The sequence below is a fragment of the Dinoponera quadriceps genome, unplaced genomic scaffold (assembly GCF_001313825.1).
Source record: "Dinoponera quadriceps isolate SergipeBrazil2010 unplaced genomic scaffold, ASM131382v1 scaffold4444, whole genome shotgun sequence".
NCBI lineage: Eukaryota > Metazoa > Arthropoda > Insecta > Hymenoptera > Formicidae > Dinoponera > Dinoponera quadriceps.
The window spans coordinates 1,051,194-1,070,468 of record NW_014558991.1 but is presented as its reverse complement, the minus strand read 5'-3'; the positions used below and the strand labels follow the sequence as shown (position 1 = coordinate 1,070,468).

At 50.8% G+C, this 19,275-nt stretch overlaps 1 protein-coding gene across 4 annotated transcripts in view; it reads left to right on the top strand.

Moving 5' to 3' along the window:
* The window catches only part of LOC106750095 (protein sprouty-like), a 38,950-nt gene extending 19,695 nt beyond the window's left edge, over nt 1-19,255 (top strand). Inside the window, exons 1-2 of one of the 4 annotated variants that reach the window (XM_014630184.1) lie at nt 7,525-8,324; nt 17,126-19,255. In XM_014630184.1, coding sequence (XP_014485670.1) covers nt 17,674-19,164 — 1,491 coding nt within the window. In that variant the 5' untranslated portion in view covers nt 7,525-8,324; nt 17,126-17,673 and the 3' untranslated portion in view covers nt 19,165-19,255. Of the gene's footprint in view, nt 1-7,524; nt 8,325-9,663; nt 9,735-13,465; nt 13,568-17,125 lie in introns of those variants that run through there. The other 3 variants (XM_014630183.1, XM_014630182.1, XM_014630181.1) reach the window with 3 other exon arrangements.
* Nucleotides 19,256-19,275: the final 20 nt, after the last annotated feature.

The window sequence follows — 19,275 nt, the reverse complement described above, 5'->3', positions numbered from 1 at the left end:
GATCGAGTTTTGAATATATTCGAAGAAACCGCGGCAAAATGCCGTGACTTCCCCCTTACCTCGCCTTAATTTCCTATTATTTCCCCTTACCGCTAATTGGGCTTTCCCCTCGTAGAATGTTCCGTCCGGATATTCGGGATGTCGACGTCATCGTGCGTGCGTCGACTCCTCTCGGTTGCGCGTTACGAGCGTCGCGGAATTACGACGCGCCGAGATTTTATCTGAAACGCGTGCTCCTCTCTCTCTCTCTCTCTCTCTCTCACTCGCTCGTTCGTTCGTTCTCTCTTACAAGCCCGTTCGATTATGCGACGAACGGCGCGACGTTTTCACGTCGAGTCGTACAGGATCTTCTTCGTCGATCCGGGGGGTTTCTTGGCAGTGGGATATTACCTGGAAACGCGTCGTCGCCGGCGCTCTCGCGATCACTGCGAAAGAGAGAGAGAGAGAAAGAGAGAAAGCCGAATGTGTTCTTCTCGCGGCGGAAAGTCGCGCGTCGTCCCTCCGCCGAAATCTCGCCGCCGACGCACTCGCGAAAATCGACGGGGCGAACTCTCGGGTGTCCCCCTTGCGAAATGGGAGGGGGCGTGCGAGTACAGTCTCTCGCCGGTCGGAATTTCCGCGAGATTCTCGGGATTCCGCGTGCCGCGAACTTACCGTACTTCGCCGCCGGTCGCGACGTGAACGACACTCGGATTCTATTTAAACCCGGCGCTGCGCACCGCGCGGAATCCAACGGCGGATTTCGTTCCCGGGCGCCTCCGTACGATCGCGATCTTCACCGTCGAGGTGACATAAACAAAGGAAACGTCGCAGTCGGGGGAGATATGGCACAGTAGGCTACTTCGAGGAAACGGAGACAACGACGGTCTGATCGCGGATCAGCTCGCGCGCGAACTGAATCGATCCCCGCTTTACCGTCAAACTCAATTTCCTCGCGAGAGGGATCTCTCGGGGGAAACTTTGTTTCCCCGATGCCCGCAGGATGCGTTATGGTTAACATCAAATCAACGAGTATCGCCGAAAGTAACTATAATGTTCCACAATCAGTGCACTCGCATTGATCAGTCGGCCGATTGACTGACGCGATCGGTCAATTCCGCAGAGTTAATCGTCGACTAGATTTAAACCATGGTGGCAGAAACGGGCATGAAGGAAGGATTTGATAACAATTATCAAGATCAGTTAGTATTGGTCATTAGTAATCAACTGATAATTAGCCAAGTACTGTATACAATATATAATATTACAACATATGATACTAAATCTGATTTGATTGCGATAACCAGACCTGGTTAGGACTATTATTTAACGAAATCTTGCTAATTGTCACCAGATCCTTCTTTTTGTCTAAGTTATCGAAAAATACACTTCCAACATGCCAATCGCAAAACGTTTCCTGGTGAAATCACGCACGCGCGCGCAAATCAGAGAAAAACTGGCGCGCTCGATAGAATTGACAAACGTCGCGAGACTGCGGTGTGGTTTCACGTGGCCGATCCCAGGAAGGAAGAGGATCACGCGTTCGCTCTTTGTCCCCGCCGTTCTCGACTTCGCTGCCGGCTCCTTCTTCCTCCCGGGACCGAAAATAAGCTGATCCAATTCCAGGCGGGTGAGATCCTTGATTTTTCGTCGCCTCTCTTCTCTCGCCGCTCCCTCGAATTCCATAAGCACCCCGGGGCTCTCTTGCCGGCACCGAGGGAGCGAGCGAGCGCGCGGTCATTGTGTAATTGGCTCAGCTCGCGAGGCACGCGAGTCCGCCTCCCTCGCGAAATCGGAAACGCTCGAAATAAACCCACGCTCCACCACGACTCTTCGCCGGCTATCTCGCTCCGCCGACGCTCCCCTCCTCCTCCGCCCGCGACCGCTAACCGTCTAACTAACAACCACCATTGGGCCACGCTCGTCGTTGTCTTCATTCAGTTTCGCGATGCACTTCGTTCTCTCTCCCCTCCTCTGTCTCCGCGTTTCTCTCTACCTCCTTCGGATCTTCGTTTATTATTGTTGCTAACGCGAGTGTTCAAGTAAATATTTGCCGGGGAGTATCGGAATAATTATTTCATTCCGGTTAACCCGAGAATAATCCCCTTATTTTTTTTTTTACTAAAAAAGTACATAAATATATGTTAAATTAATTCTATTCACATTGTTAATATACTACTTTTCAACACATTCACCTTGTTAAAGTAACACCAAAATTGGCATGGGCCGTTTGTAATGAAAAATTTCTCACCGCGTACAGTTGTCACACGCGCACGCGCTTGTGCTCGAAATTTTTATATAACTCGTCGTGCGAGTAAAGTACTATTCGGTGCAACAGGTGGTGTTAATTGTTACTAAATGATATGGAAAAAATATTGGAATATATAGTCTGTCAGCTCAACGCTGAGGTAACGATCGTCCAAGGTTCCACGGTATTATCGATGTATCGATACCGAAAAAAATATTGATCTTGTAGGGCACGAGCGGTCTCTTTCTCTCTCTTTCTCGTGCGCGCGTACACCTTGCTGCGCGAGATTGTTTACTACGACGTCGTCGTTGTCGTCGTAATCGGCGTCTCGATTCATCGCTTATGCGAGCACCGAGATGCGGGTGCGGCTGTACCTCGCGAGTCTCTCTCTCTCTCTCTCTGCCTTCCTTGCGATAGGACGCGCGACAACCGATACACACAACCGCTAGAGAACGAGTGCGCCGCTTAAAATGGCGTGCTCGTTGCATCACGTTGATACGACGGTAGACGCCAATTATTGTCGATATATACCGAGTGTCCCGACGACGCTGCGTCTGAATTTGAAAACGTATCCTTTTTCCTCGCGGAGGGAAAATTGTAACGTCGAGCTTCCCCGAGTCAGTTCAAATTACCTCGCGAGGACCTTCTTCACCGCGCGACCTCGTAACCGGAAACCACTTCCGAAAATGAAACACCGTGTTGACCCTTTGTGGTACGCATTGTTTCCGACTTTTCTTCTCACAATCGGATCGTCGACATTTACCTACCTCGCTCTGCAGTATCGCGTGGCCTACGTTTATTTCAGTGTTTTGTTATTACTTATCAATTAATTGAATTGTTGAATTGAATTTTTTTTGTCCATTTATTGGACAAGCCTCTTTTCGTTCAGTAAATATGTTCAGATTTTGCGCATCTTTTGTGCGCAGTAACTGCGCAGGAAAAGCGTTACATCGTAATTGGGATTTCAGGTAGTTTTACTCAGTCAGTTACCAGACGGAAATTAGTAAACTGTCCGGTCGTAATTGCTCCAAATATGCATGAAATTTCCATCAGGATGGGGGGGTTAATAAATGAAACAAATCGGCTTGAACGCGCCCGACCGGAACAAAACGCGCGACGTCGAGGCGGACCCGAGATCGCAAAGAGTCGCAAAACATTGTGCGAAACTCTTGGATTTTTTTAACCGTAGAAAAAAAAACTACCAAGCCGAAGGTCTTTCCCGTCGTGAAAATTCGACGCGGTGAGATCGGGACACCCAGTGCGTCTCGGCCGATCGGAGTGACGGACGTAGAACGAGCGAGCAAGAGGAGAGAAAGAGAGAGAGAAAGAAAGAGAAATGCCAACGGATGTTGTTGTCGGGGCGGCTTTAAATGACCGCGATCCAAGTCGCAGCTGATCGCAGCTTTGGAGAAGTCGCTCGCGCGCTGTGACGTACTCCGCTCTTCGCGCGTTATCGAGGGGGTAGATGCGAGTTATTTTCGCGAGCGGATTTTTCGGCGTAGAGCTTGCTCGTTTCCTCGTGAACGGTGCAGCCGAGCCTTCCTCGTCAAAGTTTACTTGGCTGCTCGCTCGTTTACTCGTTGCTCGTTGCCTGCCTCGCTTAACAACGCGCGCCTTTCTGCTTCTCTTCCCGGATCAACGACGTAACGATGGGACGGCGAGCCCCGTTCCCGAGCGTTCGACGAGCGCGTTTTACGACGACCGTTTCCTTCGACGGGAGCTGAGTGGAAATCCCAGCCTGTCGCCAGACAGAAGCTGCAATCCCCGACGGAATTCGACGATTTGCCACGGAAGTCGACTCGGAGTCGAGCAAGCAACCGTCGTCTTTCGTTAAATGTTTAATCCCAGAAGCGGGAAATTAACCCTCACAAGGAAAGGTAGAGTGGCAGGATGTGAGCAAAAAAATAGGGAGTCACGAGTGACACAGATATATCAACATACATTCTGCTTGACTAAAACAAGTAAAGGACACAACAATCATACGGAACAATAAGCAAGAATATATTTTTCAAAAATGTTACAATAATAAATGAGAAAATAAATATCTTAAGAAGGGGCCGTATGAATGACGCCTACCCGTAGTTTGACAGCTCGGAAAAGAAAGCAATTTTTTTGCCATTGTTCCGATGGTTAAGAAGAATAGGTATCTCGCGTCGCAGTAACGGTTGTCCGTACGATGCATCGCGCGGCGGTTTCACTAAGAGGCGGCGACGACGACGAGCTCCTCTCCGTTCGGCGATCGCGCGATACGTGATCTTCTAATAATAATAACTGCGTCATTTTTCCGGATATTGCGTATCGGAATCGCAGTGAACCCGCGGACGCAACCAGGAAGCGATAAGTCACGAAGTTTTGGCCGGTTACCGCGGACTTACTCGCGGTTTCACCGGAAAGATGCGAGGAGGTGACATTAAACGCCTAGTGCCAAGCTCGCACGCGGATGCACGCAAATACCAAGAATAAAATCCCGCGACGCGCGCGCGCGATCCGGTGTTTTCGCCAGCGTCTGTTTTAACAAAAGGTGCTTGCGTCGGCGACGGCGCGCTCCACACTACGTCATCGGGGAATAAGTGGAACGTTCCGCGCGTGTACCCTCGTTCTTGTTATTCCGAGACCCGGTTTACTCGGCCTGCGGACGACGAATCGCTCCGCTCACCGGCAAACGAGCAGTTTTCATTCTTTGCCCGCCTCCCTACCTCCTTTCCTTAGTTAGTTAGTTGATTTAATTATACGCGACACTCGAGGAGGAACACTGAATTGAAGTCTGGATTGAAGCACGCATTCTCGTCGTCATTCCGAAATCGTCTCTGGAAAAACGTCACCGTAGAAGTTCCGATGCGTCTAAAGGTGGGTGCACACCGAACGAACGGCGAATGTATAATATGAATGTGTACAGAGTCAGTCACAGGACGATTGCGACACTTTCTTTCTTGGTAAATTTCAGAACGCATTCCGCATTCAATACGAGAATTCGTTTAAGAATATTCAGGAGGTATACATCTTTCTATTGGATACGAGATGCGTTGCGAAAATCGTTATTGTCAATTTCTTGATTGGTTCAATTTCCTGCGTGTCATAATCATAAAGCGCACACGAGATTCTTTTGATAAAGCACCTTACGATCAAATCTACTTGAAACATTCTGCTTGTTATGGCGTACAAATTTTCTAAATTGTAACAACGCAAGTTCGCGCTCGCCGTTCGCTTCTTGTTCGCTCGGTGTGTATATCCAGCTTAATACCGCGTATCGAATCGTGCGCTGTTCCCCGACGAGGCATCGAAGCCTCGGCGATAGTCTGAGTCACGTGTATCGACGCGACCTCTCGAAACTGATCGAACAGACGGGCTCGCGTTACGCGAGAGTACGTCACTGCATTCACAGCGCTGCGGATGTGTCAGATTGGTATGGGGCGAGGGGCCGTCCGGGGGAAGGGAGGGGTAGTGATGTCGCGGGGCGAAGAAAGGGGAACGAGTGGGAGCGACGTGCCCGGTTGTGTGAGGAGAGAGGAGAAGAAAGGGAGAGAGAGACGTACATACCAAGAGAGGAGAGAGCGTCGGCGGTGAGGACGGTGGTCAGACAGAGACGAGATGAATGAACGTGCGTATTTGCGCGCACAAGTAAGACAGAGAGGTAGCGAAAACGAGGATGGGAGAGAGAGAGGGAGACAGAGAGAGAGAGAGAGAGGGAGTGAGAAGTGGGCGCACGAATGAATGAACGGTGCACGACGAGGATGGAATTAATGAGTAGGATAAATATAGAATCGAGTAGCGCGCCAGAATGAGACGGTCGCGCGCTCTCTCTCTCTCTCTCTCTCTCATCCTTCCCTCTTCTTCTCCTCTCTCCTTCTCTCTCTATATATATAATATCTATCTGTCTATCTCTTTCTCTGTTCTTCTCTATCCGCGCCCTCTGTCGGTTCCGGCGGTCTGTACGCTCGCCAACTCGCGCCTCGTTGATCGTGCAGCTTTTCGTCCTTCGTGTCTGCTGGATCGAGGGTAAAGAAATGACACGAGGGGAGAGTCCGTCTCGAGATCGATCCACCATGTGTGCGCCTTGAGTGAAACCCGCACGGCGGAGATACGAAACCTCTTACACGGGGACGCTCTTCAGAGAAGTCCATTAACCTACTTTGTCGTGTTACGAGATGCGCGATCTTCTCGCGTTTGCTTTTGATCCGCGGGTCAATTTCAAAATATGCAGCCTCGAAAGCATCGAGCGTTGTATTCAAGCAATGTCGCATCGTATCGACGTCTCGTGTGTACGCGCTTTTTACCCGGTCGGTCGACGGAACCTCCTCAGGGAGACGTGCGACGGGCACGTATCTCGCTCTCGTTGCCGTAGACGAAGATGGCGACGCGCGATGAGAGAAAGAAAGAGAGTCTCACTCCGCGAGATCAGTTCGCGTCGCATCGCTCGAGCGCTACTCCTCTCGAGAAACGCGTCTCAATGACATGGCGGTCATTGAAACGCGACGTCACGTCGCCTCTCTCATATCTGATCGATAACGCCCCCTATCTATAGTATCCTTCGTGTATCCGCCGCGAGTATTCTCACGGAGCGCGGAAACGCTGGTCGAAAAAAGCGGCGGAAGAAACGAGCCGGGCGACATCGCCTGGCTGCGTCGTCACCACTACCATATCGTACCTCTTGTTCCTCCTCATCATCACCATCAACATCACCGCCACCATCACCACCATCGTCACCGTCGCTGTCACCACTTCATCCATCGAACGCGAGCGCGGTCGTCACTGTCGAGCCGCGCCGACGCCGTGTGACGGCGCGCGTTGCCGCGCACGGCCGCGGTGACGACGTAGGTAATGTTTTCATTCAATCCGAAGCTTCAATGATAGCTTCCGTCCATTCATAAAAAGCTTCTCGTGTGCGTCGACCGGCCGGGAGGCGGCGGCGTTCAGCCACCTTATCGCCAGATGGCGACGCCGTACCGTGTGCGCAAACGCGCCCGCGACAGGCAGAGAGAGAGAGACCTTGTCTCTCTCTCCCTCTCTCCCCCTGCCGGCGCCTCTCCGCCTGCCAGTTCGCCCTTTCCCCTTCCACCTCTTTTCACTTTTTCTCCTCCGTCCCCGCGTCCGACTGTCGCCATTCATGGCTTCCTTCCCACCGTCTCTCTTCCTGTTTCCTCTCCCTCCGCCTACGTTTCGTCCCCCCTCCCCCATGCGCTCCCTCCGACAGCTTGCTCCCCCCCCGTCCCCTCCGGCCGTCACTAGCTCGTTCTTGTCCTCCTCCCTCCGCCGCCAACGACGCGTCCCCCTTCGCCTCGGCGGCCGCCGCCTTTCCAGCTCGATTCGCTCGCAGCGAACCCATTGTCAGTCGGTCGTCGGCGGTCGTGTGGTGCGTGTCTTGTTTCTATCTTCTCTCACTTGCTCGCTCACATACACACACTCTCTCTCTCTCTCTCTCCCCGCTCGTGAGCTCTCATTCACTGTTCTCCGGCATTCAGCAGCTGTTGCGCCTCCCGAGTTCCTTCCGGCGAAGAGTCTCCACCCCCGAGAGGGACCGCCCGGGAGTACCGGATTTCTTCTCGCCAACTCGACGCGGCAATCCCCCGCGACTACGTGTCGTCGACGAGACTCTTTCTCTCGTAGGGTTGAGCGGTGTGCGCGAATCTTCGCACGGTTATCCGTAAACGTCGTCCGACGTGTCGTCGTCGATCTGCGCGAACCTGAGCGAAAGAGACGACGGAGAAGAGTGGAATGGACGAAAGTGCGAGTAGAGCGGAGTGCTCGTGGTTCCACTTGGCGGATCTTCCTCTCTCGGTCCTCTCTTTCTCTTCCTCTTTCGCTCTCTATTTCTCTCTCTCTGTCTTCGAGGACGACGCGACTCGTCGTCGTTGATGCCGTGCCGGGCCGGGAGAGAATGCGGATTCGAGCGTCGCGACAACCGCGACGACGACTCGGGAAGCAGCAGCTCAGCCACGACGGACCTCGAGAACGTTTCTCGCGAGTGCCCACGGGACCGTCCTGCGGACTGTTGTGCTCGCGCGTGAGAGTGCGTGCCGTCGCTACTGACTGCAGATTTCGTCGGCCACGGCGGAATCCACGTTCTTTTCTGCCAGCCCGCTAGTCCTATGAATTTTCAGTAAGTTCCCTTTTTTAACACTTCTCCCCCCTTCTCGCTGTCTCTTTGTCTCTTTCTTCTTTTATTCCCGGATATAATTTGTAACTTTGACAAAAAAGTTTTTGCGGTGAACTCTGGGTATCTCTTGAGTAAAATCTTTGATGTGACAAAGTTACAATAGCAGCCTTGAAACACAGAAACACAGACAAAAGTTTGAGAAAAATTGATTTTTCTCCGCGATAAAACTTGTAACTTTGACGTGTCAAAGTTACTATGGGCGAACTTGGCGTCTCTTGAGAAAAACGGATCTCTCTCCCCGCGATGTAATTTGTAACTTTGATGCGACCAAGTTACAATGGCAGCTTTGGTACTTTTTGAGAAAGAACAGATCTCTTCCCGTGATGTAATTTGTGACTTGGGTGCGAAAAAGTTACAATTTCTCGGTCTCTTTTCTGAGAAAAGCGAGTCTCCAAATTTGCGCGAAAGAAAAAAAAAGACAAAAAAGAAAAAGGGAATTGCGAGACAATTTCGTTATGAGCGACGTCACCGTTTTCATTTCAAGTCCCTCGCGGTCGATTGCGTAATTGGAAGTAACTTCCTGCTGAGAGAGTGGTCTCTGGAACCTGTCTTTTGGCGATTGTGAATTTTTTTTTTCGTCGCACAAGCCCGAAAATGTCACGATTCTAGCGTTGCTCGACAAAAATGCCGGCCTTATTATCGGATCCCCCGAGATTTCTATGCTCGGATACGTCTCCGTCTTCTCCCACGATTAATTCGTTATCGCCGCGCGCAGGCCGGATGTACATCCGCTAATGTCGAACGCTGCGACCGTAAAGTTCCGCGCGACGGTTACGGAGCCGCGGAGTCGGTTTAGCCGCGAAGTTAGTTAGCCAATTAGCCAGTTAACTCACTCGTGACGTATAATTATTTTATTTATTCCCTTGTGTGTGAGAGGGAGAGAGAGAGAGACGCGAAAAGAACTCAATACATTATAATAAACTCTCAGTCGGATATCTCTAATTAACCGTTGCGATTCTACTCGTAAATTCGTAAATTCGTAAATTCCGGTTGTTACGCGCGCATGGCAGTGCGGCATGTCGGTCCGTTTTAGTCTCAAAAGTCCGTGATTTCTATCAACTCGATTTTATCGACATCGCCGCTCGTCACCGAAGCAATGAATTCTCTCTCTCTCTCTCTCTTTCTCTCTCTTTCTTTCTTTCTTTTTCTCTTTCTCCCGTCTTCTCGTTGCGCTTCGAGACGGAGGCGGATGTCGGAAAGAAAAACTCGACGGTGCTATCGCGCGAACATGCCTCTGACTCCTATGTAGTGCACGTTCCGCATATCGCGGCAATAAAAGTGCAATCGGCGAATTTCACAAATTCCGCAGGATTTCGTACGATCGCGCGTTCCAATATACACACACGTGTAAATGTAAGTAAATAAATAAATTTATATCTCGAGATAAACTCGGAGAAGATATTTCAAACTTTTTTTTTTTTTTTCATATGAAATTCTTTTCAATTTTATCATGAAAATCCCCGTAATCCTCCGTAAGGAAATTCTAGACTGTCAGTTTAAAGTTTATCTTGCTGAGAAATATCGTGATATTTTTAAAGAACGGATCTCAGCTGCTAATAATGTAAATAGCGCGTATGAAAGATGTTGAGCTGGGGCGAAATGTCGATACGTTGCTCGGTTGCGAAATTCGATGGTAATTTTTACGTAAAATTTTCCCCGTCCGCATAGTCTATTTTGCAAACGATACGCAAAATTTCAAGTCATTAATTATTGAAAAAATGACCACGTATACAGACGCTTCTTTAATTAATATCTCAGGTATTTGCATGTTATTTGCACAATGGTAGAGAACTTTCTTGTTCAAAGTGGTCTAATCTACAAGTATATGACAACTGTTGTACCCAATGACAGATTCGAGGTTCAATATTCATATATACTAATGTTTGTTATTAGATACAACTGCTTGTCATACTTGTGGATCAGGCTGCTTCGAATAAAAAAAAGTTCCTTACCGTATACGTATTATATATATTCATACATATAAGTCCAAACATATGTACATATATAAATATATGGGCACGTGTGTGTATGAAGTGTGGCATATCGCAATATCGAGAAGAAGACGTGCGTTATCGTCGCTCGCGCGTTAATTGAAACTCGTTAGCGGGTCGCGTACGAATCTGAAATCTGCGGGGGAAGCAGATAACGGGAGGAAGAACGTTGTATCCGGTCTTATCGCGCTCGTTTCCGAACGGTATTAAAGGCCACTATATTAAACGCCGGGATTCACGGGCTCGCCGCATGAAAGAAGCCTTATGCGACGCTCTCAAGCGCCGCCCGCGCGCGCGGCTGTTGCCTCTCGATGCGACAAATAACGGGCTCGGCAGGCACGAATTCGTCGGCGCGCGACTCTTCAAATTCTTTTCAACTTCTCTCAAGTGAACAGAGTCGCAGTCTTTTTCTCCTCTTTCTCTCTTTCTTTTTTTATATCGCGAATTCGCTCATACCGCTCCTGCGAGTCCTCAAAGTTCCCGGATTCGCACGTTCGCCTGTGTGACTCTTTCCTCTCATTCATTGCTAATTAAGTGATCGGTGGTCCAAGCTGAACAATCAAGTTGAATAATCGCAGTCTTATTCTCGGAGTGGCGAGAGATTTTAGAAAATTTCAGAAAACGGTCTCGCTTCCGCGCGCGCGCGCCGCGGTTCTCGTAATGATCCGTCCTTTCCTTCGCGAGGCACGTACGTACACACACATATGCACGCACGCGCGCGTTTTGCGAAATACTGCCGACTCAATGAAACTTCTGATATAATATCATTGCGGCTTGCGAGCCGCATGCCGCTGTGTGACCTATTTTGCCTGAGACCGTTTGCGGAGTTTATCGCGGAGTCCCGGCGGAATCTTCACGGTTTTGCAAAATTTCGCGATAATGCCGCCTCGTGCGAGTAATTACGGCTCCACTGAGAGCAGAGAGAGAGAGAGAGGATGTTTCGTAAATATTCCGAAATTCTTTCCCCTTATCTGCGCGCGTAATCAAAACTTGTTGGCACGACGGTTCGTTGATTTTTACGTAGCTAGACCACACGGAGGAAACCGATATCGGAGGAAGGACTTATCCGGTCTTATCATACACGTTTCCGACTGCCGTTGATAAACTGTTTGTATGCTAGCGCGACGGTGTTAACTCGCACGCGCGCGCGAACTAGCATTCTCGCGTAATACCGCGCGCGGTTTCTCGCCTCGCGCGCACGTTCCACTCGAATTGGAAAACGCTCGCGTGTATAAATATAAATACTACGCGTCGTCTCGCAAATAATGTTAGAACAAAAGCACGCGCGGAGCCAGTACCGTCATCGCGTCATTCACCTACACCCAACGGCATAGGTGCACGCGCAGGAATCAACATTGTCATAAATGTTAACTGTGACTGACTTATCGAATCTATTTTCAGATTATCTATCGTAAACAGTACTTTTTTTTTTTTTTTTTTCGTTGTTGCTTCTAGATATTTACGTCATGGAAAAACGCACACGTGCCGCGCATACATGAGAGAGAGGAGGAGGGGGGGGGGGAGAAAAAATATTAGCAGCTTTCTTCATGTGAAATATTCTTGCCAACTTTTGCCACGTTTTCTAGCAAACTGGCGGTATATCATATCTTGCTAAAGAACACAATAAATTTCTCTCTCTCTCTCTCTTTCTCTCTTTCAATGATAATTCCTAAAATACAATTAGCACGTACGAAATTAAGGCAGAATGTCGATATTTTTTTCCAAATAAAAAATTCTATATAATAATATAATTTTAGAGTTTTGGAGAAAATTTTCCCAATTTTTCACGGATTTTTTTTTATTTCTTATCTTTTTGAGGGAACATCTGCCTCTAAAAACGTATGTAATTTAATGTTGAAAAATATTAATTTTACAATGTATGAAACTGTAAGGTCGAAACGACGATACTTGCGTGTTTAATTTCATGCTCGTGCGTTCGATTCGACGATGAACATGCGGCACGCGGATGTAGTATCGATCATCCGCGCGCCGTCATCGATTCGTTTACCGAGATTTTTCCCCGAAGTCCTTTCCATTCGCGCGCGGCGTTGCGGCTCGCGATTGATTCAACGTTCGTTTCATCGTTACCGAGAATATCCGCGAAGGCGACCCGATCGGGCATATCTCTGCGATGAAATAGCTCGAGTATCTCCGCGAATCGGCCGCGAAGCAAGCAAGAGACGGAAAGAGGGAAAGAAAGGGAAGGAGAGAAAATTATGATCGTATCCGAGCCGCGCGTTACTTACCGCCTTTCAAATCGGTAGAACGTCTTTCGCAGAGACTCTCGAATAATAAATATCAATAGCTCGAAAAAAGCAAAGGCCTCGATATATTCATCGGCAACAATATTCGGTATCAATTGTGAAATAACCGAGGCACCCGCGAAGAACTCGGAGGATATTTTCCGTAGAATGGAGTGAAGAAACCGCGAGCAACCGCGCTCGCACAGAATAATCACGATTTCGCTAATCCTTTGATTCTCCTCGATTCTTTTTATCTTGGAAATTTCATGTCGTTTCAACAAAGAAATATCGAACATACATGCGCCTGTTGTAGAATCAAAGGTTTTCAAACGTAGGATCCAAATTTCGACTCGAGTGTGAATAGTGTTTCGAAAGTTCGATTATATTAGAAAATTCTCTGCGTGTAGAGTCGCGAGGGAGAATCCGCTCGGTTCTAAACCCCATCTCCTCCGTATAACCTTCTCAATGGGGATGTTCAATATTCATAAAAAAGAAGACTACCTGCACGGTCGTGAAGATGCATTTTCGCGCGATTGACATCGGACCGAACGGAATTATAACGGTGCCGGCGCCGACGACGTCGTCGTACTCCCGACGCGGGGTCGTACGATCCGCTCGGAGCAAATCGGTCGGCCGCGCACCGGCGGCNCCGGCGGCCGGCCGCCGCTCTCTTCGCGAAACGCTCGTCTTATCTGCGCGCGCGGACGGCCGGTGCGGAGCGGAGCGGCTAAAAGCTTTGACCTATGGCAGTCGGTCGACGATAGCCGACCCGCGCGCATTCCACTCCGCGAACGCACCCTTTCTGAATGGCCCGCCTGTTTCGCTCGCCGTGATCGCTCCGCCGTCGACATCGCGCCGTCACGAGCGCGCGCGCGCGCGCGCCAGAGAGAGAACTGTTCGTTGGCATCGCCTGGCGCAGCCGGAGCAGCCGCGCGCTCGTCCCAAAAGTCGCGTAAGTCAAAGAATTTTCGACGACGATGACGTCACACACACGTACGACCTAAGTCGCGTACGCGATTTCTTCAAACGGGTGAAGAGAAAAATGAATGTTACACGCGCGTACTTTTTTTCAGATTTTATATGTAAAATAGAATAATAGAAAAAGGATTTTATTCGAATTTTATTAGGATAGAAATAATAGGAATAGAGAATAGAATTTTATATATTTTATATATAAAATTTGAAAAAAGTACGCGTCTGTATGTACGCTACAGAACGAGTGGCTTCGACTTACGAGGAAGGAGGAGGGGGGCTGGTCGTTGCGCCGCGGAGCGAGAGATATTGAATGAAATCCGAGAGAGCGAGGGATTTTCCCACGACTTTTTTAATAATGTATCGCTCGGGGATACTCGATTTTCCACCTGGAAGGAGAGCCGGTTGCGCGGTGCGCACGAGAGTCGCCGTGACGGTAAAAATACGTCGATGCAGTTACGACCGCGCACGTAGCGAAATCAAACGTCAGCTCCGATTCGAGAGATAGCGAGACGGATATCGCGAAATTTCGAGTAGGGGTCGATATTGTGTGTATTATAAGAATACACGGGGAATATATTGTAGTAAAAATTATCACCAAATTTTGCAATTTTTCATATTATACCGGAATTATGACCGGCATTGTTATATGTGTTGTAATCTTTAATGATGTATTTCATCATCACACATCACCGAAGATTACAATCCCCAATAATTTCAGTCATAAATCTGATACAATCCATCTGATATATAATCCATATATTTTCCCGATCGTACATCTGAGAACCTTTCCCGTGATGTTTCCTTCCAAAAGAAGCAAGAGTTTCGCTCACAGATTCTCAAGTACGTTCGATATTGAAATACTCGATCGGTTACATCCCTAACATCGAGCCCATGAGCAAGCGCGCGTTTACACCAGGGGGAGACGACGAAGTGGAGCGGCGTGATAAAACCGAGCCGGAGGAAGCTCGCGGAATCCACGATTAATGATCTCGATATACACACAATTCTCGGAAGGCGCGTAATAATCGAGCGCGCGGAACCGAGCTTGAAAGTTGAACGCGCCGACGAGAGAGCGAGCGAGCAAGTAGCCCGTTACCGCGCTTACGTCGCCGGTCTCTCGAATCCTGGCTGGCAGCTGTTCCTCAATTACCGCGCGCGCTGACGCCGCTTTAGGTGAATGAGTGAACTCGCGCGCGCGAATACGCGGCAGGTATATAATCAGCGCAACAACAATATAATTTCGAACGCAGGTTCACGTACGTGTAACACCGGGAGTGGCTGATTCTCTCGCATCGCGAGCGATCGCGCGCGCCTTCGACAGTCTCGCGGAAAACAACGCGCTGCTCTTCGCCCTTCGTCCGTCTTTCTCTCTCGCTCCCTTCATCGCACCGGTTGCACTCTGAGAGTTCAGACACGATGAGAGGAATTAAGTGTAGGGAATTAGGAATAAGGAATAAGCTGCAGCTTTAAGGCACAATAAGTCAAGGGAATGGAGAATAAGATGTAAGAACGTTTTAAAAACGAAATCGTCATTTTTGTCTACACAGTGAGACCTTTTACGTTAAATTTGACACATTTCTCAAATGGTCCACGCAAATTTTTCTGTTAATTTAACGCGAGGTAAATGTGTCGAGAAGTAACACAGTATTATGTAAAAGATTAACACAATATTATATAATACTCGCGATATGTTAATTGACACTGAAGTGCGTTATTTTCGATACTTACACCATAGCGTTGAATATATCGACATAAAATATTAATAACATGATATGTTAAACGCAATATGTTAAATTAACATATCGTGTATTAATTCAACATATTGTGTTTATGTTATCTTAATATTTTATGTTGGGTTATTGTTAAATATATGTGTATTAAAATTGTATATTTTACATTTTGGCGTCGATTAACGCGTTAATTTCTGCTAATATTTGTGTTACTTCCCAGCGTATTCATCTTGTGTTAAAATAACGCCGAAACTTTGTGCCTAAATTGGCACAAAGCTTTCGCGCGGAATTTTAACGCGAAATTTGTCATTCCGTTTAATTGCATAATATTGAATCCCTCCTTCCTCTCATCTCATGTCCGAGCCCTCCCGATCACGCGATTGATCTCCTCGCACCTTCCCCCGATATTAATATTAACAATCTTCGCGCGTAGTAAATTACGTTCGCGCTGGCGGAAGTATAAATAATTGAACAAGTGTAAGGCCGCGTCTCGGAGAAGAAACCGCGCGACGACTCGACTTTTTCTGGCTCGCTCGCTCGCACGCACACCAAGCCAGCCCGATTACATCTGGTTTACCTTACGGAAAATATAAAAGTCAAATTTAAAGCACACAACGGCGCAGTTTCGCGAGATAAGCCGAGGCGATTTGAGTCGCGCGGCGGTATATAACGGCGCGCGTGCTTGCGTCGTCGTCGAGGAGGCGATCGGCCGAACGCGCTTTAACGACGCTCGCTCTGTTCCTCCGCACACAAGCCGTGGGCGCTTCGAGTGGGCCGCTGACCACCGAATCGAGAACTCCGCGCGGCCCACTCGCTCGCACCGCGTTCTCGCCCACGTAGCGAAGCTCTCTCTTCCCGCGGCCGCGTAGGTGCCGACGACGCCTCTTCGCGCACTTCCGTTGGCTCGTTCCGTCCGTCCGTCCTACGTTCCTCCTCCGGCCATTCCGATTTCTTCGCTCGCGCGCGCGGAAACTCGTCGGATTCCCCGCGATACTCCTCGACTCGTAGGCTTCACTTTCACCCGCGGTGGCCCGCGCTGGAAACCGGGATTCTCTCCCGCTCGAGCCGAGATCCCTCGCGTTCCGTTCGCTCGCCGAAACGTTACTCTCCTCGCCTCGGAGAGGAATCTCGTCGAACGGTATCGCGTCGGAAAAAATTGCTATTCGGCGAGATAAACGGGAAGTCGTCCCCCCTTCCTCCTCCGTCGTATCGATACTATCCAATTAACTTAAGTCGGTAAGAGAGTACTTTCGGGTAGTTGGGGAGGGTGTTCCGTTTGAAACGGTATTTTGTGTGCGAGAAGAAATGGAATCGTGGCGGATGGTCGAGTAGGAATGGAAAAAATTCACTGGAGATTAATGAAAATTATATTTCCGCTAAAAATTATATTCTCGTTCAAGTATAATTTTCACGAATGAAGAGGAAAAACATATTAGATACGGAAGATTAGATACGAATTGGAAAGAAAGATACCCTCGAGCTAAGGATTGTGTGTCAGATTGAAGATAACGTTTCTCCTATTCGATCTATCTCTTCCTCTTAACTCATAAAAATGATTCTCGAGTAACAATAATATGATATCTTTATATAACTATATGTAGAATTTGTTCGCACACGTTGAGCGCAAGCTTTGTCTTCATGTAAGATTACATTATTCCCGCTTTTATATGAATGAGAATACGAGTCTTGCATTGATACTAATTTCCTTCCGTTGTGACTTTTCATCCCACAACTATGCGATCTCTCTCGGCTAACTTATTAAGCGCAATAATCTAACCACATCGTCCCGATCACGTTGCTTCCAGGTGGGGATGAAGCGCGTGTCGCGAGGGCGAGAGGAAGCGGACGCGGAGCATTACCGAGCCCCATCCTCGCTAATGGAACGCCCTCGTCGAGAGTGCCACCACCTCGCGCGGGCTGGGCAGTGCGGATCACCGAGGCGACTCATACCCCAACGTCAAGCCAGCGTCCATCGGTCCCAGGTACACCACCGACGGCCGTCGAACAATGGGCTAGCGAGCGGGCGGCACCGGTTTGGACGGGTCGTGCCTCATCATCATCATTATCATCATCACCGTCGTTATCAACAACCGGAGCAACGCCGGTGTCAAACGCACAGCTCGCGTTCATCGGCGGCGCAGCGGACCGAGGAGAAATCCGCGGACCACCAGCTAACACCGCTGGTATTATCCGTCTCGACGAGCATCGTCGGGAGGAGAGGGAGGAGCTGGAGGCGACGAAGAAGGTGGAGCATCGAGCGCAGCAGCAGTGTCGTCAGGATCACTGGCAGCAGCAGCGTCCGGAGACGCCTAGCCTAGCAGCAGCGGGCCGTCTTGAACTGAGAGGTCGGCCGATGTCGCGTAACGATGCGATACCGCCGCTCACGCGGCGCCCTTCCTCGCGAGCGAGCAATGCCACCACCACCTCCGGCAGCACCACCGGCGGCGGTGGTGACGATTGCGGCACCGGCGAGGACGCGGACCATCACCCGCGCCATCATCCCGTCTTCGTCGAGGAGTGCGCGCACGATCACAGCCGGCCGTTCCCGCCGCCGCGGCTGCCGTCCGGGCCGCCGCCACCCCCGCCGCTCCAGTCGAACGTGACGGTGCCCGGGACGCCGCCGCCGACCTCCCGAATAGCGCCCCTCACCATGCCCCTAACTCCGTTGTCGAGTTCCTTCCGGAGCAGGCCGGCCCTGCGTCGCCCGCAGCACGTGGAGACGTCGAGCGACGCGAATTCCAGGAGCCTGCTGGCGTTGGACGCTACCACCGCGGCGGCGACGACCACGACGACGGCTACCACCACCACCACTGCTACTACCACTACTACTACGACGTCGTCGTCGTCGTCGTCGTCCTCGCCCAGGAGTCCGCTCGGCGAAGTGAGCTTAGCCACGCCGCGACCGGACGGCGAGCGGACCATCAACGAGTACGTCGAGACGCCGTTCAAGCATCCGTGCTGCAACCAGGAACGGCGCCTCGATGCCGACAACAAGTCCGTCGGCGACTGTCCGAAGATCGAGAGGAGGCACCATCACAACCACCATCACCTCAACCATCACCACCACCACCACCACCACCTCCGGGGCCACGAAGGCGCGACGGACACGACGTTGGTGCCGACGCATCGGTCGCGGGGCCGCGGCGCGAGGACTCACCACCAGGGTCTGCGTGGCTTCACCACCGGCGCCACCACCACCGGCGTCTCCTCCATCGCCACGTCGCCGGCGACGACGACGGCGGCGGCCGGCGGCGCGGTCACGAAGCAACCGGTCTCCTTCACGAAGGAGCCCGCGAACGCGTTGGGGGGCGCGCGGACGCCCTACGATCCGGCCGGTCTGTCGATCATATGCGACTTCTGCGACAAGTGCCGGTGCGAGTCGTGCCGCGAGCCGCCGCCCTTGCCGAGCAGGTGGCTGTGCGACAACACGTGCCTCTGCTCGGCCGAGACCGTGCTGGACTACGCCTCCTGCCTGTGCTGCGTGAAGGGCCTCTTCTATCACTGCGTGGACGGCGGCGGCGTCGCCAGCGGCGTCGACGGCGAGGAGGTGGCCGCCAGTTGCTCGGACGAGCCGTGCTCGTGCGCCGGCCACCGCCGGCTCTCCAGGTGGGCCTGCCTGGGCGCCCTGACGCTCATCATGCCCTGCCTGCTGTGCTACTGGCCGTTCAAGGGCTGCGTCAGCCTCTGCGAGGCGTGCTACGCGCGTCACGCCGCCCAGGGCTGCCGTTGCAACCCGAGCGCCATCGGCTCCGCCGGCGGCAGGCATCACCCGATCGCCGGCGACATCGGGGACTCCAGGGATCCGGAGAAGAGGCTGTTGGACCCGGTCACGCCGGAACTCTGAGTGCCGACCCCGGCTTCCGGCGAGTTGCGCGTGAGAGCCTGAGAGAGAACACTGGGACTCTAGGTGGTGAGCTCCGTCGTCGGATGCGCTCGCGGAGAAAGGGAGGGGGGG